This window comes from Nannospalax galili, unplaced genomic scaffold (genome assembly GCF_000622305.1).
Source record: "Nannospalax galili isolate Female #2095 unplaced genomic scaffold, S.galili_v1.0 scaffold1328, whole genome shotgun sequence".
In the NCBI taxonomy this organism is placed as follows: domain Eukaryota; kingdom Metazoa; phylum Chordata; class Mammalia; order Rodentia; family Spalacidae; genus Nannospalax; species Nannospalax galili.
Window position 1 is genome coordinate 586,252 of NW_008358795.1, and position 27,428 is coordinate 613,679.

At 48.5% G+C, this 27,428-nt stretch overlaps 2 protein-coding genes across 13 annotated transcripts; one reads left to right on the top strand and one right to left on the bottom strand.

Annotated features, from left to right (window-relative positions):
• The first annotated feature begins 14,582 nt into the window (after positions 1–14,582).
• On the top strand, positions 14,583–22,385 carry Kat5 (lysine acetyltransferase 5). Of its 7 annotated transcripts, none has more exons than XM_008822204.3 (14): positions 14,583–14,729; positions 14,829–14,895; positions 15,209–15,277; positions 15,369–15,505; positions 15,781–15,936; positions 16,026–16,100; positions 16,200–16,274; positions 16,595–16,843; positions 16,930–17,019; positions 19,372–19,512; positions 19,591–19,684; positions 21,420–21,579; positions 21,692–21,773; positions 21,862–22,385. In XM_008822204.3, the coding sequence occupies exons 1-14, from the start codon at positions 14,718–14,720 to the stop codon at positions 21,994–21,996; spliced, it is 1,542 nt and encodes a 513-aa protein (XP_008820426.1). In that variant the 5' UTR covers positions 14,583–14,717; the 3' UTR covers positions 21,997–22,385. The 7 variants fall into 7 exon arrangements, with proteins under 7 accessions (XP_008820426.1, XP_008820424.1, XP_008820423.1 ...); XM_008822202.3 differs by having other exon boundaries at positions 15,754–15,936; positions 21,862–22,382; XM_008822201.3 differs by having other exon boundaries at positions 14,583–14,895.
• Positions 21,402–24,147, bottom strand: Rnaseh2c (ribonuclease H2 subunit C). 6 transcript variants are annotated; one of them, XM_029558186.1, is made up of 5 exons: positions 23,282–24,146; positions 23,047–23,174; positions 22,847–22,966; positions 22,427–22,618; positions 21,402–21,538 (listed from the first exon to the last, which is right to left on the bottom strand). In XM_029558186.1, the coding sequence occupies exons 1-4, from the start codon at positions 23,451–23,453 to the stop codon at positions 22,544–22,546; spliced, it is 495 nt and encodes a 164-aa protein (XP_029414046.1). In that variant the 5' UTR covers positions 23,454–24,146; the 3' UTR covers positions 21,402–21,538; positions 22,427–22,543. The 6 variants fall into 6 exon arrangements, with proteins under 6 accessions (XP_029414046.1, XP_029414050.1, XP_029414051.1 ...); XM_029558190.1 differs by having other exon boundaries at positions 22,427–22,563; positions 23,282–24,129; XM_029558191.1 differs by having other exon boundaries at positions 21,403–21,538; positions 22,419–22,563; positions 23,282–24,129.
• Between the last annotated feature and the right edge of the window lie 3,281 nt (positions 24,148–27,428).

Consider the following 27,428-nt stretch of genomic DNA (forward strand, 5'->3'; position numbering starts at 1 on the left):
CAAGAGACCCCGGATAGCCAAAACAACCCTGAGAACTAAGAGCAATGCTGGGGGGATTACTATACCAGATTTTAAGCTCTATAACAGAGCTACAGTCATAAAAACAACATGGTACTGGCACAAAAAGAGACCCATAGACCAACAAAATTGAAGACCCAAATATGAACAAATGCATATTTCAGCCACCTGATATTTGACAAAGGGGCCAAGAACATTAACTGCAGTAAAGACAGCATGAGCAGCAAATCTTGCAGGCAAAACTGGTTCTCCAATGGTAGAAGAAAGAAACTAAACCCCTATCTTTCACCCTTCACAAAAGTCAGTTCCAAATAGATCAGAGACCTCAATGTAAAGCCTGAAACTATTAGAAGAAAACATTGGGAAAAACCTAAAGTTATAGGTGTAGTAAATGATTTTCTAAACCGGATATCAATTGCTTAGGAAACAAGGGCAAGAATTAGAAATGGGACTTCATTAAACTAAAATACCTCTGTACATCAAAGGTGACAACTAGGAAAGTGAACAGAAAACCCACAAAATGGGAGTATATCTTTACCAGTGACACATCTGTCAGAGGTTTAATATCCAGAATGTATAATGAACTCAAAAAACAGAGAATCAAGACAGGAAGCAATCCAATTAAAAGATGGGCTGAATAGAGAGTTCTCAAAAGAAGAAGGAAAGATGTCTATGGAACATCTTAAAATATGTTCAGCATCACTAATAACTAGGGAAATTACAAAATTGAAAAGCACTCTAAGATTTCATCTTACTTCAGTCAGACTGGCTAAGATCAAGGTAACAAATGATACCAAATGTTGGAGTGGATGTGGGGAAAAGGGAACACTCCTCCACTGCTGTTGGGGTGTGGGGACCTAAAGGCTCCACCATGCATGGGTCCAAAAGGAAGTTTCTGGGGACACGGCCTGGCTTGCTTTGAAAGGCTGAAGAATGCCTCCGCACTGCTGAGTAGTGCATAATCAGCGCGTGACCATCCTTAAGATACACGCTGGGGGGGGGAGTTCCAGGTGCCTTTATAAGCTTTGTAACACCTGCAATAAAATGAGTCCCAGCTTGACTAGGTGCCCCGTTGTGTCTGAGTGTCCCTGGGTAATGGGAGTGGTGTGGGCTGGCGAACGGTGTGCTTACTCATCCCCAATCCTCACCTCACCGGGGTCGCGGGTTTGAGTCCCCGGCAATTTTAGCTATCTTCTTCTAAGAAACAGAGTCTCATGTAGCCCAGGCTGTCTTTGGCTTCATTATAGATGCAATGATGACCTTGAATTCCTGGTCTTTCTGCTTCTGCCTTCTAAATGGTGGGATTATAGGCATGTGCTACTATGCACAGCTAGGACATTTGTTTTAAAGATTTTTATTTTATGTGTAGGAGTGTATTGTCTGCATGTGTGTAAGTGCACTTGTGTCATGTAGTGTCCGTGGAAGAAAAAATAGGGTGTTGGATCCCCTGGAACTGGAGTTATGGGGGGTTGTTGGCTGCCACGTGGGTGCTGGCATTCAAATCCATATCTTCAGCAAGAACAACCAGTGCTCTTAACCACTGAGCCATCTCTCCAGCCCCTACTTATGTTTTACGTATATGAGTGTTTTGCCTGCATGTACGTAAGAGTACCTGTTGTGAAATGCCTGTGGAGGCCAGAGGAAGGCATCAGATCCCCTTGAACTGGAGTTATGGACACTTGTTAGCTGCCATGTGGGTACTGGGAACTGAATCTGAGTCCTCTGTAAGAGTGGACAGTGCTCTTAACTGCTGAGTCATCTCTCCAGTCCCTAAAAATTTATTTTAAATTATATGTCTATGCATATGTTTATGTGTGGGTATATGCATGAGGGTGCAGGTGCCCTCAGAGTCCAGAAGAGGGTGACAGATCCCAGGACTTGTGTTACAGATGGTTATGAGCTTCCAGAAAGGTACTGAGAACTAAAGTCAGGTTCTCTGCAAGAGCAATATGCATTCTTAACTGCTGAGCCATCTCTTCAGCCTCTAGGAAAAACAATTTAAAAAATACAGTGTAAGATGGAAAAAGAATTTTAAAAATTATGCAGTGTAAGATGGTTCAATAGGAAGGCATTTGCCCCCAAGCCTGAATTTGAACCCCAGGATCCTCATAGTGAAAGGACTGAACCAACTCCTGAAAGTTGTCCTCTGAACATCTGTTTATAGTGTTATAAATAAATAAATGTAAAAAAATTAAGTTAGATTTGAGAGCTAGGGAGATGGCTCAATGGGTAAACTGTTACACCATGTGCCTGTGAGGACCAGAGTTTGGACCCCTCTGCACACACATAAATGCTGGACAGTCATGGTGGCCCACCTGTAATCCTAAGGAGGCAGAGATCAGCATTCCCCAGAGCAAACTGGCCAGCTTGATACTGGAACTGGCAAGCTCTGTGTTCAGGAGAGAGACCTTGACCCAGTATATAAGGTGGGGAGTGATCAAGGAAGACACCCAACATCAACCTTCGGCCTCATGAATGCACCCGCACGCATCATACACATATACATGCAAAATAAATAGATTTAGCAATAGTTTTTTTGAATACAACATGAAAAACAGAGGCAAAAAAAGAAAAAACAGACACATTTGGTGCTGCCAGGCCCTTTATTCCACTCCAGAGGCAGAGGCAGGCGGATCTCTGAGATCCAGGCCAACCTGGTCTCCATAGTGAATTCCAGGCCAGCCGGGGCTGCAGGGAGATCCTGTCTCAAAAAGACAAAAAAACAAAACAAAACAAAAAATCGAAGTCAGGGACTGGAGAGATGGCTCAGCAATTGAATGCTTTCTGCTCTTCCAGAGGACCTGTTTGGTTCCCAGGACCCATGTTAGATAGTGTGCTGGATAGCTTTAGTGTCAACTTGACACACCTGGGTTGAGGGAGCCTCAATCGGGGAATTGCCTCTATTGGACTGGCCTGTGGCCATGTCTGAGGGGCATCTTCTTGATTGCTGAGTGATATGGGCGGGCGCAGCCCATTGTGGGTGGTGCCACCCCTGGGCAGGTGGGCCTGTGTTGCATAAGAAAGCAGGCTGAGCAGGAGCCAAGGGAGCAAGCCTGTAAGCAGCGCTCCTCCATGGCCTGTGCTCCAGCTCCTGCCTCCAGGTTCCTGCCCTGAGTTCCTACCTTGGGCTCCCTGATGAACTGCGTGCGACCTGGGACATGTAAGCTGAATAAACCCTTTACTCCCCAAGTTGGTACTGGTCAGAGTGTTTTGTCACAGCAGTGAAGAAACAAACTAAGACAGATAGCTTACCACCACCTGTGATTCCAGATCCAGGGGATCCAAGACTTTTTTCTGGCCTCTGAGGGCACCCACACATGTGCAAGTGCGCGCGCACGCATGCACGCGCACACCCACCCACCCACACATGGGATCCAATGCCCTCTTATGGCCTCCTTGTGTGTGCACACATGTGGTGTACATTTATGTACACATTTTATTAAAAATAAAAACAAGGCTGGGTGCGGTGGCATGTACCTTTAATCCCAGCACTTGGGAGGCAGAGGCTAGAGAGAATCTCTGAGTTCAGGGCCAGCCTGATCTACATAGTGAGTTCCAGGCCATCTGGGGCTACTAGGAGAGCCTGTCTCAAAAAATAAAAACAAAAACATTTATTTTCTGTGTATGAGTATATTGCTTGCATGTGTGTAAGTGCACCTATGTCATGAAATACCCACAGAGGTCAGAGGAGAGACTCAGATCCCTCGGAACTGAAGTTATGGACGGTTGTTAGCTATCATGTGGGTGCTAGGAATCAAAACCGGATCTTCTGTAAGAGTAGTCAGTGTGCTTAACTGCTGAGGCATCTCTCCAGCCTGCATAAAAACAAAAAATTTTTTGGTCTTTTTGAAACATAGCAAATTTAGGCCAGCTAGAGCTATACAGTAAGACCCTGTCACCTAAAAAGTCTTGGCTATGAAACAGCGCTTTTTATTCCCTCTGGTGCTGGGGAATGAACAGAGGGCCTTGTGCATTCTAGGGGCGTGCTCTACCACAGCACCAGGCTGTACCTCCAGCCCTCCACATATATATATATATTTTTAAGCACTGTATACTTTGATTTCTGTAACTTTTTAGTAAGTTTTGAAATCAGGAAGTGTTACTTCTCCAAATCTGTTCTCTTTTTAAGGTAGTTTTGGTATGAGGGGTCCTTTGAGCTCCCATGCCATTGCACAAAGCACATACCAAACACATACCTAAGAACACAGTGAACTAACAGTGATGAAACCCCAAACTCCAAACAATTTGAAAATGGATGAAGAATTGAAAGACACACAAATGGCAAGTAGGCATTGAAAAGATGCTTAACACATTGGAAACAAAATGAGAGATACTGTTTCTTGTCTACAAGAGGGTTGTTTTCAGGAAACAGAGATAACAGAAGGTAGAGAGCTGGGAGCCCTGGTGGACTGTGGGTGGAACTTAACAGTATAGCCACTGAGGGAAAGGAACGGCAGCTCTGAAGAAACTCTCCAGCTCGGGGCTGGGGAGAGGGCTCAGCGGTGAAGAGCACTGGCTGCTCTTACAGAGGACCAGGGCTTGGTTCCCAGTACCCACGTGGCTCTCTGTAACTCAGGTTCCAGGGGATCTGATGCCCTCTTCTTGCCCCTGTGGGCACTTCCATACATGCAGCCAATATACTCATACACATAAAATAAATAAATTTAAAGAAACAGTTGGAAGCGGGACTGGAACAGATCTGCACTGCAGTATTAATTATCCAAGTATTCATCAATAAGCAATGCAATGAGTCATTTCACATGCCTCCTTGATGGCCCAAGAGGTGTACAGATAGTTGATCAGACATTTCTGAGGATGTGTGAGGGTGATTCCAGAGATGAGCACCAGATCAGTGGAGTAAAGACTAGCCAGATGTAGCCACCCACGCCTGTAACCCCAGCACTCACAAGGCTAAAACAGAAGAATCTCTGTGAGTTTGAGGCCAACCTGGTCTACATAGTTCCAGACCAGCCAGGGATGCAAAAGAGGACTGAAGAGATGGTTCCATCAGCAAAAGCGCTTGCTCTGCAAGCATGAAGACCTGGGTTCAAATTCCCAGAAGCTATGTAAAAACCAGGTGTGATAGCACGTGCGCCCTGCGATCCCAGAACTACTACGGAAAGGTACAAGGCAGAGGCAGGATACTCTGAAGGCCAAGGCATAAACAGCAGCAACTTCCAACAATTAAGAGACCCTGCCTCAAACAAGCCAATCCCCACAATAAATTTCCTTGTGTGTATCTACGTACATATGCTCCTCAGATTATGGCTTATGTCCTGATAAACCCATTGTGAACAGAAATAGCAAGACTGCACTTGATATGACTAACCTACCAAACATCGTAGTCTATCACACATTCTGTTAGAGAATCTTACATTTATCCATGCAGTCACTGGGCTGAGTGGGGCTGGGACTTGCTGCTGCCTCCAGCAATCCAAAGGCTATCCTATTGGATATCCACCAGCATGGTGGTGCACAGCAGCCATCCTAGCACTGAGTTGGAGGCAGGAGGATCAGAAGTTCAAAGCCACCCTGGGCTGCATAGCAAGCCCCATTTTTTTTTTTTTTTGAGACATCCGCCTGCCTCTGCCTCCTGAGTGCTGGGATGCAAGGCCTGTGCCACCATTCCTGGCTTACTTCCTATTTTCTTGAGACAGGGTCTCACTGTGTAGCCCAGCCTGACCTTGAACTCACTACTTAGCTCAGGCTGTCCTCAAATACAAGATCCTTCTGCTTAGCCCAAGTGCAAGGATTGGGCAGGTATGTATCACCACTCCTGGATCAATTAATAAGGTTGTTGTTCTGATAAAGTGATGGAATCTCGAGTCACCCTGCCCTGAATGTGAGTCCTCCTTTGTCTAGTCTCCTCAGAGCTGCGGTCTTGGTGAGGAAATCGAATGCCTGTTTGTGTTTATATAACCATTACTTTATTGGCCCCAAAGTGAGAATACAGGGATGTAAAAGAGGCATCAAGGCACAAATCTGGAGCTATGTAGAAGTGGTTCAGGGTATGTAGAAAAAAACCCTAGACTCTGGTCCTAAGACCAAAGGGGTTTTGGAAATAATCCTCTGTTCTGTTTCCCTGGAGAACCTGACTAATAAAATTGGAGAAACAAAATGCAGTTTATAAGCAACGGGACAATTCAATCTTTAAAAGGAAGGAAATTTTATCAGGCATGGTGACTCATGCCTGTACCCGGGAAGCTGAGGCAAGAGGACTGATATGAGTTCAGGCCAGTAAAGGCAACATAGCAAGTCCCTGTATCTAAAGACTAAAGAAAAATTCAGTCACAAAACAAAGGAGGTAGGGAGGAAAATTCTGACATGTTGTAATTTAACACTGATGAACCTGGCAGACATTACGCCAAGTGGAAAAGGCCACAGAAGGACTAATACACGAGCTGGAGAAGCGGCTCTGTAGTTAGGAGCACTGGCTGCACTTGCAGGGGACCAGAGTTCGACTCCAAGAACCCGCATCAGGCAGCTCAAACCACCTGTAACTCTAGTTCTAGGGGATCTGATCTGATCCCCTTTTCTGTCCTCGCAGGCACTTGTATAAATGTGAGCACACATACAGATATACACATAACATATAAATAAAAAATAGAAATAAAATCTGTGCTATAAATAAAATGTGTGCTATAAATTGTCAGTTGTCAACTTGACACACTTGGGTTGAAGGAACCTCAGTTGAGGAATCACCTCCATTGGACTGGATCTGTGGAGCATTTTGGTTGCTGAGTGATGTGGGAGGGCCCAGCCCACTGTGGGTGGTGCCACCCGTGGGCAGGTGGGCCAGTGTTGTATAAGAAAGCAGGTTGAGCACAGGCCAGGGCACCAAGCTAGTAAGCAGCGTTCCTCCATGGTCTTCAACTCCTTCAACCCCTGCATCCACTGCTCTGGCTTCCCTCAGTGATGAACCTGGGAGATTTAAGAGAAAATAGACCCTTTCCTCCCCAAGTTGGTTTTGGTCAGCATTTTTTTTTTCAATCACAGCAACAGAAGGTAACTAGGACAGTATGTGATTTAGAATAAGCAAACTCATTAATATAGAAACAGAATAGAGGTTACTAGGGACTGGGTGGTGAGGAGAGTTACTGCCTAATGAGCACAGAGTTGATGTTGGGGGTTACAATGCAATGGTGCACACTGATAATCCCACTAGTTGAAGCCAGCCTTGGCAATATAGTGAGACCCCATCTCAGCTAATACAAAGTGGTTAAAATGATACATTTTATGTTATGTATATTTACCATAATTAAACAATAAGAGCAGACAAGGGCTGGAGAGATAGCTCAGCCTGACAAATCTACATTTGAATCCCCAGAATCCACATAAAACCAGGGGCTACAGTGTGTGTTTGTAAACATTGCACTCCTACTGAGAGGTAAAAGGCAGAGATAAGAAAATCCCCTGTGGCCTTAGGAGGCAGCTAGCCTGGTGTGTGGGGCATCAAAAACCTAGGAGGCAGCTAGCCTGGTGTGTGGGGCATCAAAAACGAGCAAGATGGAAGGTGTATTAGTCAGGGTTCTCCAAAGAAACAGAACCGGCAGAATGAATATATACAGAGAGATTTATCAGTTTAGCTCACAGGATAATCTGAGTAGTCCAACAATGGCTGCACCACACTGGTGAGGCTGAGAATCCATAGTCACTCAGTCCACGAGGCTGGATGTCTCAGTAGTCCCAATCTGGCGCTGAAGGTCTGACAAATTCCAAAAGGTCGGCTAGTCTTCAGTCTACAGCAGCAAGACAAACTCACCAGCAAGAGAGAAGGCAAGCAGCAAGAAGCCAGGTGTCCTCCTCTGCCTTGGCCTTTTATACGGGCTGTCATCAGAAGGTAACACACACATTTAGGGTGTGTCTTCCAGCTTCAGATGATCCAATCGAGAAGATCTCTCTCATTTCAGTTAATCTCAGATCCAGTCAAGTTGACACCCAGGATTAGCCATCACAGAAGGTAAGGACCCACACCCACGGTTGTCCTCTGACGTCTACACAAACACTACACATGCATTTGCTTATACTCACACTCAAATACAGAAGATTCTAAAACAAAAATAGGCTTGGGGGTGGTGCCCAACTGTAACCCCAGCCCTCAGGAGGCAGAGATGGGTGGGTCTCTGAGTTTAAGGCAGCCTAGTTTCCACTTAGGGACTCCACACCAGCCTGGCCTACATAGTGAGACCCTGAGTTTGCTTGTTTTTTGTTTTGTTTTGTTTGTTTGTTTGTTTGTTTTCAAAAAAGGTAAAACTGGGACTGGAGAGATGGGCCAGCAGTTAAGAGCACTGGCTATTCTTACAGGAGACCTGGGGTTGAATCCCAACACCTACATGGTGACTAACAATCATCCATAATCCAGTTCTAAGGGATCTAATGCCCTCTTCTGACCTCTGTAGGCATTGCACAACACATGTGCACTTATTTTACATGCACGCAATACATTCATACACATAAGATAAAAATTTTTTTAAAATTAAAAATTTAAAAGTCAAAACTAAAGAGTACAAATAAAACCAATACTGGGGGCTCCCACCTCTAACCCCAGCACTAGGGAGGGTGAGGCAGGAAGATCAGGAGTTCAAGGACCCCTGGGTTACAGAGCAAGACCCTGACTCAAAAACCAAACCAATCAACCAAACAAAACTTCACTTTTTTATTTTTTGGTCTTTTTGAGACAGGGTCTCGCTATGTAGACCAAGCTGGCCTTGAACTCACAGAGATTCACCTGCCTCTGCCTCCAGAGTGCTGGGATTAAAGATGTGCCACCATGCCCAACTGCTTTCATGTCTTTTGATTTGTTTTGTTTTTGGTGACCCAACCACTTTAATTAGGATTACTTATGGCAGCATGGATAAGAGGTGACAGTTCTCTGAGAAGCCCACACCAAGATCTCAGGTGTCTTTTTCCTTGAGTGCCTCTGTGGTGGCCCCAGTGGGTGGTGCTGTTTGCGGAGTTTAGGAGGTATGTGTCCTTGCCAGAGGAAGCACATTATTAGAGCCACAGCCTTGTTCTACCTTCCAGTTTGCTTTTCTGTTTCCTGTGCCTTTCTGATGTAAGCTCTCAGCTTTCTGCTCCGGCCACCTCTGTCTTATCTCTGGAACTGTAGGCCCAATAAACACTTCCTTCTCTAAGTGATCTTGGTCATAGTGTTTGTCCTAGTTTGTCTCTCCATTGCTGTAACAAAATACTCTAATACCAACTTGGGAAGAAACGGATTTATTCAACTTACATCTCCCAGGTCGCAGTTCATCAGGGAGCCCAAGGTAGGAACTCAGGGCAGGAACCTGGAGGCAGGAGCTGGAGCACAGGCCATGGAGGAACACTGCTTCCTGGCTTGCTCCCCTGGCCCCTGCTCAGCCTGCTTTCTTATGCAACACAGGCCCACATGCCCAGGGGTGGCACCACCCACAGTGGGCTGAGCCCTCCCACATCACTCATCAGGAAGATGCCCTTCAGACATGGCCACAGGCCAGTCCAATAGAGGCAATTCCCCGATTGAGGCTCCCTCAACCCAGGTGTGTCAAGTTGACACTAAAGCTATCCAGAACAGTGTTTTTATCACAGCAACAGAAAGCTAATTAAAACAAAGCTAATCTCTTTCCCTTAACCCTCATGCTTAAGTCTGTATTAGAATCTTTATTAAACCCCAACTCTGCTTCATTAAAAAGAGTCAGTCCATCCCCCAGCAACCATTACCTGCTTATAAAACAGCAGGGAGTGATAGGCCTCCTGAGCCCCAACGACCTCTAAGACAGACCGTTGATCTTCTCAATCTTGTGACTGTCTTGAGAATAATCACCGCTACTGGGCGTTTAAGCATGCCCGTGGTGGAGCCCCATGTGGTGGCGCACGCCTGTAATCCCAGTACTCAAGGCAGAGGCAGGCAGATCTCTGGGAGTTTGAGGCCAGCCAGGGCTACAGGAAGACCCTATCTTTAAAAAAATTTTAAAAAGCTGGGCATGGTGGTGCATGCCTTTAATCCCAGCACTCGGGAGGCAGAGGCAGGTGGATCTCTGTGAGTTCAAGGCCAGCCTGATTGACATAATTGGTTCCAGACCAGCCAGAGCTACAGAGACCCTGCCTCAAAATAAACAAAACCCCCAAACAAATAAATGCAGAAACAATAAATAAAATCTATATAATTTTCACATCAAGAAATAATCTGGTTCCCCCATCCCATCCCACCCCAACGGCTACCCTGAGAACTGCCAAGGCAACCTAGACCAATTTCTACCCTACCCTACTCTTTTATAAATTAGTTGGGGGGGCACAAACATTGGAAGGCATGCATGTGGAAATCAGAGGACAACCTTTCAGAAATCTACTCTCCTTTCATTGTGGATTCTGGGGATCAAACTCCTCATCAGGCTTGTATGGCTAGCACTGTCATCCAACAAGCAAACTCTTGTTTATCCAACCCCTTCTCATTCTCCCTCCACCAGGGTCTCTGGTAGTACAGGCTAGCCTCAAATGCACTATTGCTGAGGATAACACTGAGCTCCTGAGTGCTAAGCTTACAGATGTGCACCACTATGCCTGCCTTATAGAGTGCTGGGAATGGAGCCAGTGCTTCATGCATTCTAGGCAAGCACTCTACTAAACTTCACCACATCCCTAGCCCCCTTATGTACCTTTGAGGGTATGATGCCTTTAGGTCAGTTCTTTAAGTTCTAGCTTGTTTCTCCATTTACTGTGACAAAACACTCTGAACAATACCAACTTGAGGAGAAAGGCTTACATATCCTGGGTCACAGTTCATCACTGAGAGAGCCCAAGGTAGGAACGCAGGGCAGGAACTTGGAGGCAGGAGCTGGAGCACAGGACAGGGAGGAACACTGCTTCTGGCTTGCTCTCCTGGCCCCTGCTCAGCCCGCCTTCTTATACAACGGGCCCGCCTGCCCAGGGGTGGCAGCAATGGAGGTAATTCCCCAGTTGAGACTCCTTCAACCCAGATGTGTCAAGTTGACACTAAAAGCTATGCAGCACAGTGGGCTTATCAACACTGGTTGATTCTGGGGCTGGAGAGATGGCTCAGCGCTTAAGAGCACTGGCTGATCTTGCAGAGGACCTGAGTTCAGTTCCCAGTACCTACATGGTGGCTAACAACCATCTGCAGCTCCAGTTCCAGTAGATCTGACACCCTCTTTTGGCCTCTGCAGGCACTGTATGGTATGGATGCACTTACATATATGTAGGCCATACACTCATACACATAAATAAAAAATATTTTAAAAACCTGAGACTTAGTCGGGTGTGGTGGTACATGCCTTTAATCTTAGCACTTGTAAGGCAGAGGCAGGCAGATCTCTATGAGTTCAAGGCCACCCTGGTCTACATAGTGAGTTCCAGGTCAGCTGCGGCTACAGGGAGACCCTGTCTCAAAAAGACCAAAAACAAACAAACTGGTTGAATCTAAGAAGCCTGCCAGAGTTGAGGACTAGACTACTTTCCCATCCCATCTGCCTGCTAAATGACAAGCCCGCCCCTGTCATGAGAGCTGACAAATGCCATGGCATGAACTGGAAAGAACATAAAAGGAATTCTTAAAGAGGCAGCACCGAATCTGCCCACTCCCACACGACATAAATATTCCTCCTTTGTTAGCCTGCCTTCCTTTCTCTTTTTTAACTTTCTTCTGGACACAGGGTCTCACATTGTAGCCCAGGCTGAGTTCTAACTGGGAACCTCTTGCCTCAGCCTCCCAAGTGCTGGGATTACAGGCCTGAGCCACTAACAGACATGCCTCTTCCTTTTTTTTTTTTTTTTTTTTTTTTTTTTTTAAAAAAAAACCTCTTTATCCTCCATGCTCCAGAGTGTCAAAAAGATCACCTATTCTGGGGGAAGAACAGAAGTTTCTTCATTGCTCAGCTGGTGGTGGTTTTTTTTTTCTGTTTTGTTTTTTGTGTTTTTTTTTCTGTCTTCTTGAGACAGGGTCTCCCTGTAGCCCCAGCTGACCTGAACACACTATGTAGACCAGGCTGGCCTTGAACTCACAGTGATCCGCCTGCCTCTGCCTTCTGAGTGCTGGGACTAAAGGCGTGCGCCACCATGCCCGGCTGTGTTCAGCCTTTTTATCAGTTTCACAACTGGGAAGGGGATACAAGTGGAGCAAAACTGGCAGCACAATCTCTGAAAAACGGAAAACACTTGGGGCATGGAGATTTTTCAGCCTGTAAAGGTGACAAGCCTGACAGCCTGAGTTCAATTCCCTGAGGATCTGCATGTAGGAAAGAACCAACTCCTGCATGTTGTCCTTTGACCTCCGCACAAGTACTATGACATGCCACTCCTGCCCTTTTTTTTTTTTTTGAGACAGGGTCTCCCTGTAGCCCCAGCTGTCCTGGAACTATGTAGACCAGGCTGGCCTTGAACTCAGATAGACCTGCCTGCCTCTGCCTCCCAAGTGCTGGGATTAAAGGCGTGTGCCACCACACCTGGCAAGTAATGTCTTTTTATGTGGTCTGGATATAAAATGGCCTCAAAGGGTCAGTTGCCAGCTGATGGGACCTTGGGGGGAGTGACTGGATTACAAAGGCTGTCTTCACGAATGGATTAATCCATCAACACATTTATAATCTGATGTTATTCAGAGGTGCTTAAAAACTAGAAGGGTCTGGTTAGAGGAATTAGGAGGCAGAAGGCAGGACTTTGAAGGGGTATCTTGCTGTCAGTCCCAAGTTCACAGTCTTCAGACTCCTATGAGGTGAGCAGCTTTGCTTCCCTACATTTCCCACCCAGATGGGTGAAATCTCTGGTCACCAAAGCCAGTCATCTAAATTGTATTGCTTCACCATCGTGTCACAGCTGTGAAATGTGACTAACAGATTACTCTTATTTTACTGGCTGCTGGAAAACAAGCAGGAGGTTGCTCTGCTACAGGCCATCTGTTCTACAAGACAGTGCAAATATTCACCACAGACGTTTCCGATGATAGGAAATTACTTTTCTTCCCTTTTTTTTGTTTTTCAGAAACTTTCTACCTGCATAGTTCACTGTTCTGCCTGTTTCAATCTATTTCTGTAATGCATTTTCAGTCAGGTGTGTTCGGTGTGTTCTATATACTGCAATTTGCCTGCCCATCTCCTATATCTTGTTCAACATCTTTGGTTACTCGTAACTATTATTTCTCTTTTTTATTTTTGTTTTTTTCTTCTTGAGACAGGATCTTCCTGTAACCCCAGCTGGCCTGGAACTCACTATGTAGACCGGGGTGGCCTTGAACTCACAGAGATCCACATGCCTCGGCCTCCTAGCCTTGGTATTAAAGGCGTGCATCACCACGCCTGGCTGAGCACCCAGTGCTCTTAACCATTGAGCCATCTCTCCAGAGCCTAATGTGCTATTTTATTTTTTTAATGTGTATGAGTATTTCCTGCATATACGTACAGTGCACCCCTGTCGTGCAATGCCCTCAGAGGTCAGAAGAGGGCATCAGAAGAGCCTAATGTGCTATTTTATTTTTTTAAATTTTCATTTATTTATTTTTTAAATTTTATTATTTTTTAAAAATTTTATGTGTGCGTATTGCCTGCATATAGGTAAGTGCACCCGTGTCCTGCAATGCCCGGTGAGGCTGTCCGATCTCCTGAGACTGGAGACAGTTGTCAGCTGCCATGTGGGTGCTGGGATTCGAACCTGGGTCTTCTGCAAGAACAATCAGTGTTGTTAACCTCTGAGCCACCTCTCCAGCCCCATCATTTATTAATTTATTTTTATGGTTTTTTTCTTTTTTTTGGTCTTTTTGAGACAGGGTCTCCCTGTAGCTCCAGCTGTCTTGGAACCCACTATGTAGATCAGGCTGGCCTTGATCTCACAGAGATCCGCCTGCCTCCCGAATGCTGGGATTAAATGCGTATGCCACCACGCCCCGCCTTTTTTTTGTTCTTTCTGAGATAGGGTCTCCCTGTGGAGACCTGCCTGTGGAGAGATCTGCCTGCCTCTGCCTCCCAAGCTGGGACTACAGGCGTACGCCATCACGCCTGGCTATTTATTTTTTTTAACGTGTATGAGAATTTCCTGCATGTGTGTACATGCACCCCTGTCGTGCAATGCCCTCAGAGGTCAGAAGAGGGCATCAGACCTCCTGGAACACAAGTTATAGACAGTTGTTAGCAGCCATTTGGGTGCGGGTAACCGAACCTGGGTCCTCTGCAAGAGCAGTCATTCTCTTAACCGCTGAGCCATCTCTCCTGCTCCAACGTGCTATTTTTATAGAGATATATAAAACAAAGTTAGAAATCTTCCCGGCCTTCACGCTTAGACGCCCAAGTGCAAACATGGGAGGGATTCAAATCCCTTAGCTCCTCCCATGTCTCCAGCCTCCAAAATACCAGCTTCCCGCCGCTCCAGTTCTGCTCGCCCTGAAAGATGCCTCGCGCTGCCATCAGGAGGCGCCGGAGCGCGGCCCAAGTGCCGAGCCTGAACATGTGACCGGCGTCGCACCCGGTGGGCGTCACGTGACAGACTCGGCGTTCCTCCAATGGTTGTGCACGTGGTGGGGATTCCCTCCGAGGCCTGGCCCTAGGCCCACGGCTCTGCTTGCCCCTGCCCCACAGCCCAGTTCTCCGCTGCTAGCCGGGCACAGTGACTCTCAAGGCTCTTCCCTACCACGGTTTCAGGGCCCGGGCCTGCTGAACACTCCGCTTCGGAAGTGACGTTTCCCAGAGGGGCCGGAAGCGGCAGTGGAGGGAGGGAAGATGGCGGAGGTGGTGAGTCCGGTGCCCGGGGCGGGGCGGAGGGAGCCAGGGGAGGTGGGTAGAGCCCGAGGCCCCCCAGTAGCCGACCCTGGCGCCGCGCTGTCTCCCCAGGGGGAGATAATCGAGGGCTGCCGCCTGCCCGTGCTGCGGCGCAACCAGGACAACGAAGATGAGTGGCGTGAGTGACGTCGGAGGGCGGGGCCAAGGAACCTCGGGGCGAGGGACGGGATTCCGCGAACCACGGGAGGGGGAGGGGCCTCTGCAATCCTGTGGCGGGCGGGTGCAGACGCTCTGGAGGGGCGTGGCTTTTAGTCCTACCCAGATGGACCAGGCGGAGCTTGGAGAGAGGTGTCACTTGGTGACTGAAGGGGTAGTGAGCTTGAGCTTGTAGGTGCTGGGGCATGGAGATCCGGCCTGGGGGTGGGGCTCAGGTCGAAGGGTGGAGTCTCATGACCTGGCCTGGCTAAGACCAGTCTGTGTTGTTCCTATAGCCCTGGCTGAGATCCTGAGCGTGAAGGACATCAGTGGCCGGAAGCTCTTCTATGTCCATTACATTGATTGTGAGTTCTGGGCCCGGGTTGAGGTGGGGTTGCAGGGTAGGGCTGGGGTCAGCCTCTGGCATTCCCTCCTGAGCCATTTCCACTGCTGCAGTCAACAAACGCCTGGATGAATGGGTGACCCACGAGCGGCTGGACTTAAAGAAGATTCAGTTTCCCAAGAAAGAGGCCAAGACTCCTACCAAGAACGGACTTCCTGGGTCCCGCCCCGGCTCTCCAGAGAGAGAGGTGGTGAGTAGGTCCCCCATTTCACCTTTTCTCTCCTGCCTCTTCTCTCATCTCTTGGCCTTAGGGGTTCCTGGATGGGCAGGAGGCGGCATTCTCCCACCTTGATGAACTCAAGGCTTGCAAATGAAGGGGCCAAATTGCAGATGTAGCTTCCAGAGTCCAGTGCCCTTGAGAAGGCAGAGGGTGGGGTCTCATCACTCCAAACTGAGGGGCCCCTCCTCCCCTTCGCCATTCCACCATCCCCACCCCAGAGGAAGACCCTGGACCTATCTCTACAGCCGGCCTCCGCCCAGGCCAGCGGGAAGACCTTGCCAATCCCGGTCCAGATCACTCTCCGCTTCAACCTGCCCAAGGAGCGGGAGGCCATTCCCGGTGGCGAGCCCGACCAGCCGCTCTCCTCCAGCTCCTGCCTGCAACCCAACCACCGCTCCACGGTACCCTCAGCAATTCCAGGGACCTTGCTTTCTTCTCAGGTCCCACCTTCTCTACCTTCTGACCCACCTTTCTTGGTTTCTCTCTGCAGAAACGGAAGGTGGAGGTGGTCTCCCCAGCAACTCCAGTGCCCAGCGAGACGGCTCCAGCCTCAGTTTTCCCCCAGGTGAGTCTTCAGCCCATCCCCGCCCCCCCACTTCTGCTCTCTAGCAACCGCCTTCAGGCTCATCTCACAGCTGCCTGTTCTCTTCTGTCTCACCCCCAGAATGGGTCAGCTCGTAGGGCTGTGGCAGCTCAGCCAGGTCGGAAGCGGAAATCCAATTGCTTGGGCACTGATGAGGTGGGTATGAAGGAACAGAGGAAGAGGGAAGCAGGCTGAAAGGGAGTGGACTTGGACAAGGGGAATTCAGTCCATGACTAATTTAAAAGCAAACAACGGGTAATAGGCAGTGAGGGTGTTGATGGGATTAAGAACCAGGCAGATCATAGTTTAGATTGGGTGATTTTTGCTGAGTTACTAACTGCTCAGTTGGGATTTATTTTTGAAAATGGAGATTATGGTACTGTCCCCAGTTGCTACTAGGTTTGAAGGAGGAAACCTGTGGCAGGGCTGAGTCAGTGTCCTGCTGTTAACTAGTGTCTTCCACTGGCCCTGGGCAGGACTCTCAAGACAGCTCAGATGGAATACCATCCGCACCACGCATGACTGGCAGCCTGGTGTCTGACAGGAGCCACGACGACATCGTCACCCGGATGAAGAACATTGAGTGCATCGAACTGGGCCGGCACCGCCTCAAGCCCTGGTACTTCTCCCCATACCCCCAGGAGCTCACCACGCTACCTGTCCTCTACCTGTGTGAATTCTGCCTCAAATACGGACGCAGCCTCAAGTGTCTGCAGCGTCACTTGGTATGAGGGGTTTTGGGAGGGGTTTTGGGAGGCTTCCTACTGGCACATCCTTGCCAGTTCCCACGTGACCCTCCTTTCTTCCTTAGACCAAGTGTGACCTGCGGCATCCTCCTGGCAATGAGATTTACCGGAAAGGTACCATCTCCTTCTTTGAGATTGATGGACGGAAAAACAAGGTCAGTGGCTGAGACTAGTAGAGCCTCAGATATGTCAAATGAAAGCTTTTTGCTGCTCAGAACACTGTGTGGTTACAGATCAGTTGAACCTGTTTTTATTGAATTCCTGTTGTAGAGTAGGGGCTGGGGGGGGATGCACAGATGACCAGAATTGAGCCAAACTCTGCTGAGGTCCTTGTCTGGCAGAAACAGACATGCTGAAGCTTTTCAGATTTCAGTGTGATAAGTGTCATGAAATGGGTGGGTTAACAGGTTCAAAGGAAGCTGCCATTAGGGCTTTGAGATAGTCTCTGTCTGCAATCCCACCACTGAGGCTAAGGAATGAGGATCTTGAGTTCTAGGCCAGACTGGGCTATGGCAAATTGTAGACTACAAGGCCAGTCTAAACTGCACATTGAGGTCAAAAGGTGACCTTTGAGCCTGGACATGAAGAATAAAGTTGATAAAAGGAATTCTAAGCAGTTGGGTTCAGATGTAGGCACTGCTGCCTACTAGGATACTGTATATGAAAGGCAAATGTCATGCTACTTGAAAGGTAGGATGAGGGCACTGGAGAAGTGGTACAGCATTGACTGCTCTTACAGAGGACCCAGATTTGATTCCCAGCACCCACTTGGTAGCTAATAGCCATCTGTTATTACCCATGAATATATTGCCCTCCTGTCTTCCATGGGCACTGCACAACATGGGTATACTTACATGTAGGCACAAAAAATAAAAAAAAAAATTTTTTTTTGAGACAGGGTCTCTCTGTAGCCCCAGCTGGCCTGGAACTAGACCAGGCTGGCCTTGAACTCCCAGTGATCCATCTGCCCCTACCTCCCAAGTGCTGGGACTACAGGTGTGCGCCACCACACCCAGCAAACTACTTTCTTTTAAAGGCAGGATGAGGCAGGACTATTCTAAGACAGAGGTCAGGTGACACCAAGGCCAGTACAAAGGAGGGAGGGGCAGGGTGGGTCTCTGCCTATGGGAGGAACGATGCAGAGCTGAGAATATAGCTAGGTTGGACAGCCTCCAGGTGAAGGGGAGAGGTGGGCACTTTGACTAGGGTAGGGGAGCAGTAGAGGAAAGACAGTAAGTTAAGCAGTGCTCTGCATTAAGTGTGGAGTTTGGGCAACCAAGGGTTCAGCAGGTGGTTAAAAAGCTGTCTGAAATTCCTCTTGAAAATCGTTATGTGGAGGTAAAGCAGCCAGATCTGCAATTTTACTGGAAGAATCCCAAGGCTGGTAGTTTCTTTATACCTCTGCTGGAGAACAGTAGATCAGCTGCCAGGAGACATCACCATAGACTAGAGCATTTAAGGTCTTAGCGGACTCCCAGGACAGCCACATGGGCATAGCTTCTCTCCTGAGCCTTAGAGGCTGACTTAATGGAAAAAGTTTTCTTTAAAAATATTTTAGGCCGGGCATGGTGGCACTCACCTTTAATCCCAGCACTCCGGAGGCAGAGGCAGGCGGATCTCTATGAGTTCAAGGCCAGCCTGGTCTACATAATGAGTTCCAGGACAGCTGGAGCTACAGGGAGACCCTGTCTCAAAAAGACCAAAAAAAAAAAATTTTTTTTCATTGTGTGTATGAGTGTATTGCCTGCATGCAGGTAAGTATACCCCATGTTGTACAATCCCCACAGAGGACAGATGGGCGTTGGGAGCCCCTGGAACTGGAGTTATGGATGGTTAGCCACCATGTGGGTCCTGGGAATTGAATCTGGGTCTTCTGCAAGAACAGCCAGTGCTTTTAACCGCTGAGCCATCTCTTCAGCCCTGGAGAAACTGCTTTTCAAAGACAGGGTCTTACTATGCAGCACTAACTTACCTCAAGCTTGCCTGCCTCTGTTTCCCAAGTGCTGAATTACAGAGGCATATAATAGACTACCACACCTGGCTTGGAAAGGTTCACTGCTGCTAAGTAGAGCAAAAGGCAGTGGAGGCCATAGGCTGGGCTTAGGGTAGGGGTGTGGGATGCAGGGGAAGCCTGTCCAGCTGGCAGGGAGGCAGGCAGTTAGTTGAACAGTAACATACAGGATCCTAGTCCTTACCTAAGCAGTGGTGATGCACTGACTGGTGAGGAGGGTCAGGCCCAGGGAGCCCAGCTCATCACCTAGCCACCTGGAGCAGTACAAAGTGCTCCAGGGGTCTGATGGTTCTGTGTGTAGCAGCCTTTGTCATCCAGCCTGACCACCAAGAGTTCCATTCCCAGAACCTATAGTAGAAGACAACAGACTCCCCAGAGGTGTCCTGACTTCCACATGCATGCTGTGCACACACATACCTGCACTCACACACAAGATAATAAAACTTAAAACTTTCAAACAGCACCTCAGAATGCTGACAGGCCTTTTCCTTTACAGAGTTATTCACAAAATCTGTGTCTTTTGGCCAAGTGTTTCCTCGACCACAAGACATTATACTATGATACAGACCCCTTCCTCTTCTACGTGATGACAGAGTACGACTGCAAGGGCTTCCACATTGTGGGCTACTTCTCCAAGGTCAGCACTCACCCAGGCTGTCCCTCGGGCCCTACCCTGAACCAGGCCTTCCCCCACTCACCCACTCTTCTCTTCCAGGAAAAGGAATCCACAGAGGATTACAACGTGGCATGCATCCTGACTTTGCCTCCTTACCAGCGCCGGGGCTATGGCAAGCTGCTCATTGAATTCAGTAAGTATGTACACTGCCTGACCTTCATCTGGGCCTTATATGTAGACGTGTCAGGTTGCCAATTCTCAGCCTTGCTGTGCAGCCCAGTTACCAGAAGCCTCCCAGAAACGTAGACAGGACTACCAAGGTTCTGTCCTTAGGACTTGCTCCCTGGAGTAGATTACCCAATCCATTTCTCTTTGGCTAAGGGTCTAAGTGCCACCCAGCTTTTCCCAAATTGGATTCATCTATTCCTGCCTGGAGCTCTGGGCAGCTCATTCAGGTCCTGTTGGTCACCTCTAAGCCTGTGCCATGACAAGTTCTTGGGAAAGGACCAGTGTTGTACCAGGTATCCCAAGCCTTGCAGGCAGTAGGTGTTCAAAGGTTACAGATGGATTTGTGTCCTGCTCTGTTATCAGGCCAGTCTTTTGGTCTTTTTTTAAGACAGTGTCTCTCTAGCCCCAGGCTAGCTCTATCTCATAGAGACCTGCTTGTCTCTGCCTCCCAAGTGCTGGGATTAAAGACATGTACCACTACTACCTGGCTAAGCCAGTCTTTTCAAGAACCCCAGAAGGGCTTCACTCCCTTCTTACAAATGGACTCTTCAGTGCTCCCCAATCCTGAAACCACGTTCTTGCTTCCTAGCCTGAGCCCATCCTTTCACTTGCCATCTCTGGACCCTTGAAATAACCAAGCTCTGACCTGGGGGTCAGGGAAGATGTTGTGACTGTTTCCTAGTGAAGATACAGATGCTTGGCTTGCTTGACCTTATGGTCTGTGTGAAACATTTTATTGACTGAATGGTTCCAGGATGAGAATCACACTCTTCAAGAACTCAGCCTGGTGGAGCAGGGAGACACATAAGAAAACTCAAAGGACTTCTGTTATGAGCAGGGCCGCCAAGGTGTGCTCACTTCTGCCCCAGGCACAGAAATGCCATTAGACAGCCCATGGGGGGGGGGGGGGGGAGATAGGCATTCACTGAAGAGGGGCCAGGAACTCAAAACAATAGAGGCAAATCCAGTGGATTTACAGGATGGTGTGTGATGCAGATCCAGCAGAGTTGAGTAGAACCCTATCACGCCCCCTTCCCCTTCTTGGCTTCCCTTCCAGACGCCAATCTCTTTGGACCTCTTATCCTAGGGTGTCTGGCTGAAGGCAAAGGAACAGAACAAAGGGGCTCTGAGTGGCCAACAGATGTAGCAAGAACCAGAAAGCAGAAAGTCAGGGTCCATTATGAAGCCCATATAACTTGAAGGGCTTCTACAAAATAGCAGACAGCTCCAGGGCCCTGACAAGAGTATACAGTAGTCTGCACAAGCAGAAGGACCACACATGACAGCTCCCTGGCTGAGGAAGCACCTCTGTACCCGAACACCCTCAGCCACCCCAGCCCCCATAGGTTAGAGCAATTGACGTTCCCAGGCCATAGTTAGGAAAACAGATTCCACTGAGTGTTCCCGCATCCTCAGACCTAGGCCAGATGGTTGCCTCAACACAGGCTGGGATGGCAGAAGTGTGGCACTCCATCCTGCCAGCTCTCGCTGGCTAAGCACCTGCCTGTGGTTGCTGCTCTTGGTGCCCTCAGCTCCCTCACCTGCTTACCAAGCCCATGAGAGGAGCAGAGAAGCTACACACTACCAAGTGTGATGGAGGGACAAAAAGAGAGCTAGGCAGCCTAGCTCTGTAGTCCCTCTTACATGCTGCTGTGCACACTGGTGATACTTACTCACCCTCTCCTGCTCCATTGCTTTAGGCTACGAACTCTCTAAAGTAGAAGGAAAGACAGGGACTCCGGAGAAGCCCCTGTCAGATCTTGGCCTTCTGTCCTATCGAAGTTACTGGTCCCAGACCATCTTGGAGATCCTGATGGGTCTGAAGTCGGAGAGCGGGGAGAGGCCACAGATCACTATCAAGTGAGCATGACTGTGCCTACCTGGGGGGTGGGCAGGCATGGCATGGCCTGTTCTTGGGGCTCCTGGGGGCAGATGAAGTTCCTCAGGAGACCTGACTTTTGCCCTCCCACAGCGAGATCAGCGAAATAACCAGCATCAAGAAAGAGGATGTCATCTCCACCCTGCAGTATCTCAATCTCATCAATTACTACAAGGTTAGGAAGCATGCGGAGGGACAGCAAGAGGGGGTACAGGTTGCAGGTCTTGTGTCCTGACCACATGCTGGGTCTATCTCTTACCCAGGGCCAGTATATCCTCACTCTGTCAGAGGACATCGTGGATGGGCATGAGCGAGCTATGCTCAAGCGACTGCTTCGAATTGACTCCAAGTGTCTGCACTTCACTCCCAAGGACTGGAGCAAGAGAGGAAAGTGGTGACCAGGCACTGCCCACTACAGCACCAAGAACTGGCTGAACTGGGGCTGACACTGTTCTAAACCCACTTGAGCTCCCAAGAGAGACCAGGGAGACAAGACTGAGGACAGCTCCAAAAGGAGAACCCTGGGAGGAGCCACCTAGTGCCAAGGCGAGCTCAGGGCAAGGTCAGCTCCAAGGTCAGCTGGCTAATAGGCCCAGATCCGCTCTGAACCCAGGGACCAGGTGGGAGCCAGGCAGCTGTGTACAGTAAGACATAGGTGGGGCACTCTGTACAGGACTGGTGATTGTAAAAAGTTCTTTTTGTAAAGTAGGAGCTGGGGCATGGGGTGGGTGCTGGTTGCAAATTCTGGTCCCTCTTGCCCCCAGCAATAAACTTTCTACAGGCAGAACTACCAAAGGTTCTTGTAGGGGAGGGGACCCACCGACTCACAGGTGCTGTGAAGAGCTCATTTATTGGGGTAGTGGAAGCCGTGGCTCCAAAGTCAACACGTTGCTGGTTTACTGAAGGGACCAGTGGCTTTAATTTTCCTGCTCTGGTTCTTAGTCCTCAGGCACCTGTGCGTGAATCTGCAACAGGAGTCACCGGTACTGCGGGACTTTGAATGTACAGCGGCTGGGTGGCCTGCGTACCTGGGCAGGGACCCAGCTGCTCAAAATGACATCCCTTTCTAGAGGCCCGACGAGAGTGGTGGCAGGCTGTACTTCCCACACCCCTGGCACGGCCCGCAAGAGCCAGGCCCCATCGGCTCCAGGGAGCCTCCTGCTCTAAAGCCCCAGTCACTAGAGTCAAGATTCAGTGCGGGTGGGTGGGGGGCAGCGCCCTAAGGCCAAGGACCCGGCTGTTACTCACCGCTGCAGCGAGGCTGGGCCAGGCCAGGGCTCGGAGCACTTTGGCATCCGGGCCGGGGAGCATCTCCAAACTCCACAGGGTGAAGTGCCTGAAGCTGCCGGTGGCTCCGAGAAGGCGGTCCTGAGAAAGGCGGGCTCAGCGTCGGACAACCCGGACCCCGGCCCCGGCCCCGCGCCCGCCCACCCTCTCCCTCTGCTCACCAGGTCGCGCCTCGGCGGCCCCCCGGCAGGGCCCTGTCCCTCCTCCGTCAGCACGCACCCCGCGAGGCCCGGCGGCACGGGCACCTCCTCGCCCCTCAGACGGCGGCCACGGAACGACACCTGGAGCCCTGTGGAACGGACAAGCGGCGCCCATGAAGCCGGCCAGGCCCAGACGCTCGGAACCCTAAAGCCGGGAACCCCGACGCCCAGCCCGTGGGGCCTGCTGGGAACTCACCGTCGGCCGCGCGGCGCACGGCGGGCGTGAAGAAGCGCTGCACCGGGGCGGGGCGGCTCGCCAGGACCTCGCAGGGCAAGAGGTGCAGCGTGGCCGGCGGGGCGGCCCGCAGTGAGCCCGAACGCACGTGGATGCGCTCGCTCCCCGACGCCGCCTCTTCGCCGTGGTCCATCCTGGGCGCTACCGGGATCCGGCCAAAGCTGGCGGGTGAAGCGCGCGAGGCCTGTCGGGAGGCCGCGCACGTTCGGCACTGAGCCTTCTGGGAATCGTAGTCCCATCCAGCCGCCCTCGGCGAGCCACGCCTTAAGAAAACTCTAAGTGTGAGCGACCTCCTCTCTGGCCTCCGCCGCCTCCGGGATGGGATTTACACGCAAGATCACGTCCGGATTCTGGACAGTCTTATGGTGTTTGCTCTTGGTAAAAAACTAAAAACGGTTCCCCAAACAGTTCTGTTTATACTGGATGTCAGGCTGTTTATTTGTGATCGTGATGAGGATTGAAGGCCTTGGGCATACTAAGCAAGTGCTCTACCGCTGACAGCAAAGCGTTTCGTAAATTCATTTTAGTTGACTATATGATTTGTCGTGTAAACCTTGTGTACATGTTATTTTTACTGTACAGAAGAAATTTTGGAGTCAGATTTTCTTTTTTTAATGTTTTAAAAACATTTTTGGGCGAAGGGGCTGTGCCATTGCACCGGTGTGGAGATCAGAGAGCAACTTACGGGGATTCGATTCTTTCCTTACGTGTAGGATCTGGGGGCTTGAATTTGGGTCATTAAGCTTGGTGCAAGTAACTTTACCCTCTGAGCCATCTCACGTCCAGCCCCTATTCAGATTGTCAACATTTTCTCATGTCTTTGTTTTTTAAATTTTATGTATTTTTTATGTGTATGCGTGTATTGCCTGCATGTAGGTAAGTGCACTCGTGTCGTGCAATGTCCTCAGAGGTCAGAAGAGGCTGTTGGATCCCCCTGGGACTGGAGTTATGGACAGTTCTTAGGTGCCATGTGGGTGCTGGAATTCGAACCCAGGTCTTCTGCAAGAACAACCAGTGTTCTTAACTGCTGAGCCATCTCTCCAGCCCTCTTGTTTGTTTTTTAATATATATTATTACCTAGGCTAAGCTGGCTTTAAACTGCAGGCAATCCTCCTACCTTGTCTCCTGAGTACCGGGATTACAGGCATGAGCCATCACATCCTGCTTGTTTTGTATTTTGATTAAGTGGATTAAAGGCATGCACTACAACTGCTGGCCTACACATGAACTTTTTTTTTCTTGGTGTTTTTGAGACAGGGTCTCCTTATCAGCTCAGCTGAACTGGAACTCGATATGTAGACCAGGATGGCCTTGAACTCACAGAGATTTGCCTGCCTCTGCCTCCCAAGTGCTGGAATTAAAGGAGTGTGCCACCAGGCCCGGCCTTTATTATTTTTATTTTATGTGTGTGAGTGTATTGCCTGCATGTCTGTAAGTGCACCTGTGTCATACAATGCCCACGGAGGTCAAAAGAGGGAGTCCCTGGAATTGGAGTTATGAACGATTGTTAGAGGTCATGTGGGTGCTGGAATTGAACCTGGGTCCTCTGCAAGAGCAGTCAGTGCGCTTAACAGATGAGCCATCTCTCCAGCTCCATCTCTTTTGTTTTTTGAAATTCTTTGTGGTTTTTTGGTTCAACTCTTCTCCAGTGTTTATTAGTTGGATACCCAATTTGGATATATTCCCGTCAAGTTCTTCCATAAAACAATATATAACTAGAAATTCGGGTTAAATTGCAAAATGTAGAGATGTGAAAAGAGAAAAGCTGTCCTAGCCATCAGTGTTCTGTAGAGACGTTGGTTTTTATATTTTGATGATTTAACCAGATAACTGATGAATAATATTTGTTGTTCCTAGTGCTGTTCATTTTCTTGGATTCTCTCAAGTAGTGATGAATTTACTTCACAGTACCTTGTAATTAGTTTTTTTCTAATGGCCTTGATGTTCAATTGAACATATATTTACTGAATATCAACATTGGACAAGGCAGCTCTGTGATTGTGAAGGAGCAAATCACAAACAAAACCACTCCATAAGCCAGGCCTGGTGGTGCACACCTTTATCTCAACACTCAGAAAGCAGAGGCAGGCAGAGCTCTGTGAGATTGAGGCTAGTTTGGTCTACATAGTTAGTTCCAGGCCAGCTGGGGCTATAGAGAGACCCTGTCTGAACAAACAAACAAAAACAGCAATAAAAACAAAACAACTCCATAACCATGTCTGAACACTTGCAAGATATGAACACTGTTGCCTGTTTACTCATTATAACCTTCACCTAAGTCTACGCTCTGCCTAGTTAAGATTTTAGATATTCTATTATGGAAATACCTACCATTACTTTTGAAGGGTTGCAAATTCTGGTCCCAACTCAGAGGGACACCCTGCTTCCTTCAATACTTCCCCCAGATTGCTAAAGAAACAAAAATCTCATAAATCCTTTTTTATTTTAATTTTGGGATTTATTTTTGTTTTATGTATATGAGTGTTTTGCTTGCATGTATGTAAGTGCAGCCATGTCATGTAGTGTTCATGCAGGCCAGAAAAGGGTGTCAGAGCCCCTGTAACTGGAGTTAAGGCTGATAGCTGGCAGCCATGGGGGTGCTAGGAACCAAACCCAGGCACTCTGCAAGAACAGCCAGTGCCCTTAACCCCTGAGCCATCTCCCCAGCCCCTTCGTAAGTCCTTTCTAACACCTTTCTAAGAGGTGCCAAATGGAAAAGAAATAACTCAGTCTTGTCAATTATGGAAGTACTCTTGGTGGGCTGTGACTGGCTAATTTAGAGAAAGTCTTGCTTTAGTTCTTGATCAAGAATAAAATAGACCATGCTGACATATACCTTTAGACCCAAGTGGCAGAGGCAGAGACAGAGGCAGGCGGATCTCTGAGTCTGAGGCCAGCCTAGTCTGGTCTACATAGTGAGTTCCAAGCCAACTGGGACTATAGGGAGACCCTATCTCAAAAAGCAAAAGAATAAAATAGGCAAGATGTGATGATACAAGACTGTAATCCCGACACTCCGGTGGAGGCAGGAGGATCAAGAGTTGGAGGTTGGGGCCATTGAAATGGCTCCCTGGGTAAAGGTATGTGCCAACAAACCTGACAACCTGAAATTGATCTGGGGGACCCAGACGGTGGAAGAAGAACCGACTCCCATAAGTTGTCCTCTGACCTCCCCACACATTCATTTGCCTACAGACACACACACACACACACACACACACACACACGAGTTGAAGATCATCCTCAGCTACATAGCAATTTTTGGGGTCAACCTGGGCTTCATGAGTCTTTGTGTCAAAATAAAAAGAATTCAATTTATTCACATCTCCTTTCATGTCTGTATGTCTATTTGTATAGTAGTGAGGCTTTACTCTTAAGTTATACATTTTGTATAATGATGTATAATTATTTCTAGATAGTTTATATTTGTTTCTATTATAATTGGGTCTTCTGTTTTCTAATTTATTCTTTATGAGTATTTTGCCTGCATGTGTGTAAGTGCACCACATGCACACCTAGTGCCCCCAAGAGGCCAGAAGAGGGCATCAAATCCCCTGACACTGGAATCAGGGGAAGTTGCGAGTACTGTGCCATGTGGCTGCTGAACCCAGTAAGTTTCTAACCACTGAGCCATCTCTCCAGCCCCTTCTCATTTATTCTTAGCTATAGCCAGAATTGATGGTTTTTCTGTGAAGAGTCAGGGTAAATAGGGTTTTTAAACTATAGTTTCTATCCCAGCTACTCAACTTCTCAGTTATGGAGTAAAAACAGCCATAGATGACACCTAATGAGTGAACGTAGTTGGTTGAGTAAAATAGCATTTGTAAAAACAGACAGTGGGTTAGATCTGGCCTGTCAGCCAAAAAATCCAGACCCTTTCTATAGCAAAGATGTTGGTTTTTACTTTTTATTTTTAAATTTTTTTATTTTCTTATCTTTATTTTGTGTGCATGAATGTATTGCCTGCACGTATGTAAGTGCACCTGTGTCATGCAGTGCCTGTGGAGGTCAGATGAGAGCGTTGGATCTCTTGGAACTGGAGTTACAGACAGTTGTTAGCTGACATGTGGGTGCTGGGAATCAAACCCAGGTCTTCTGCAAGAAGTCA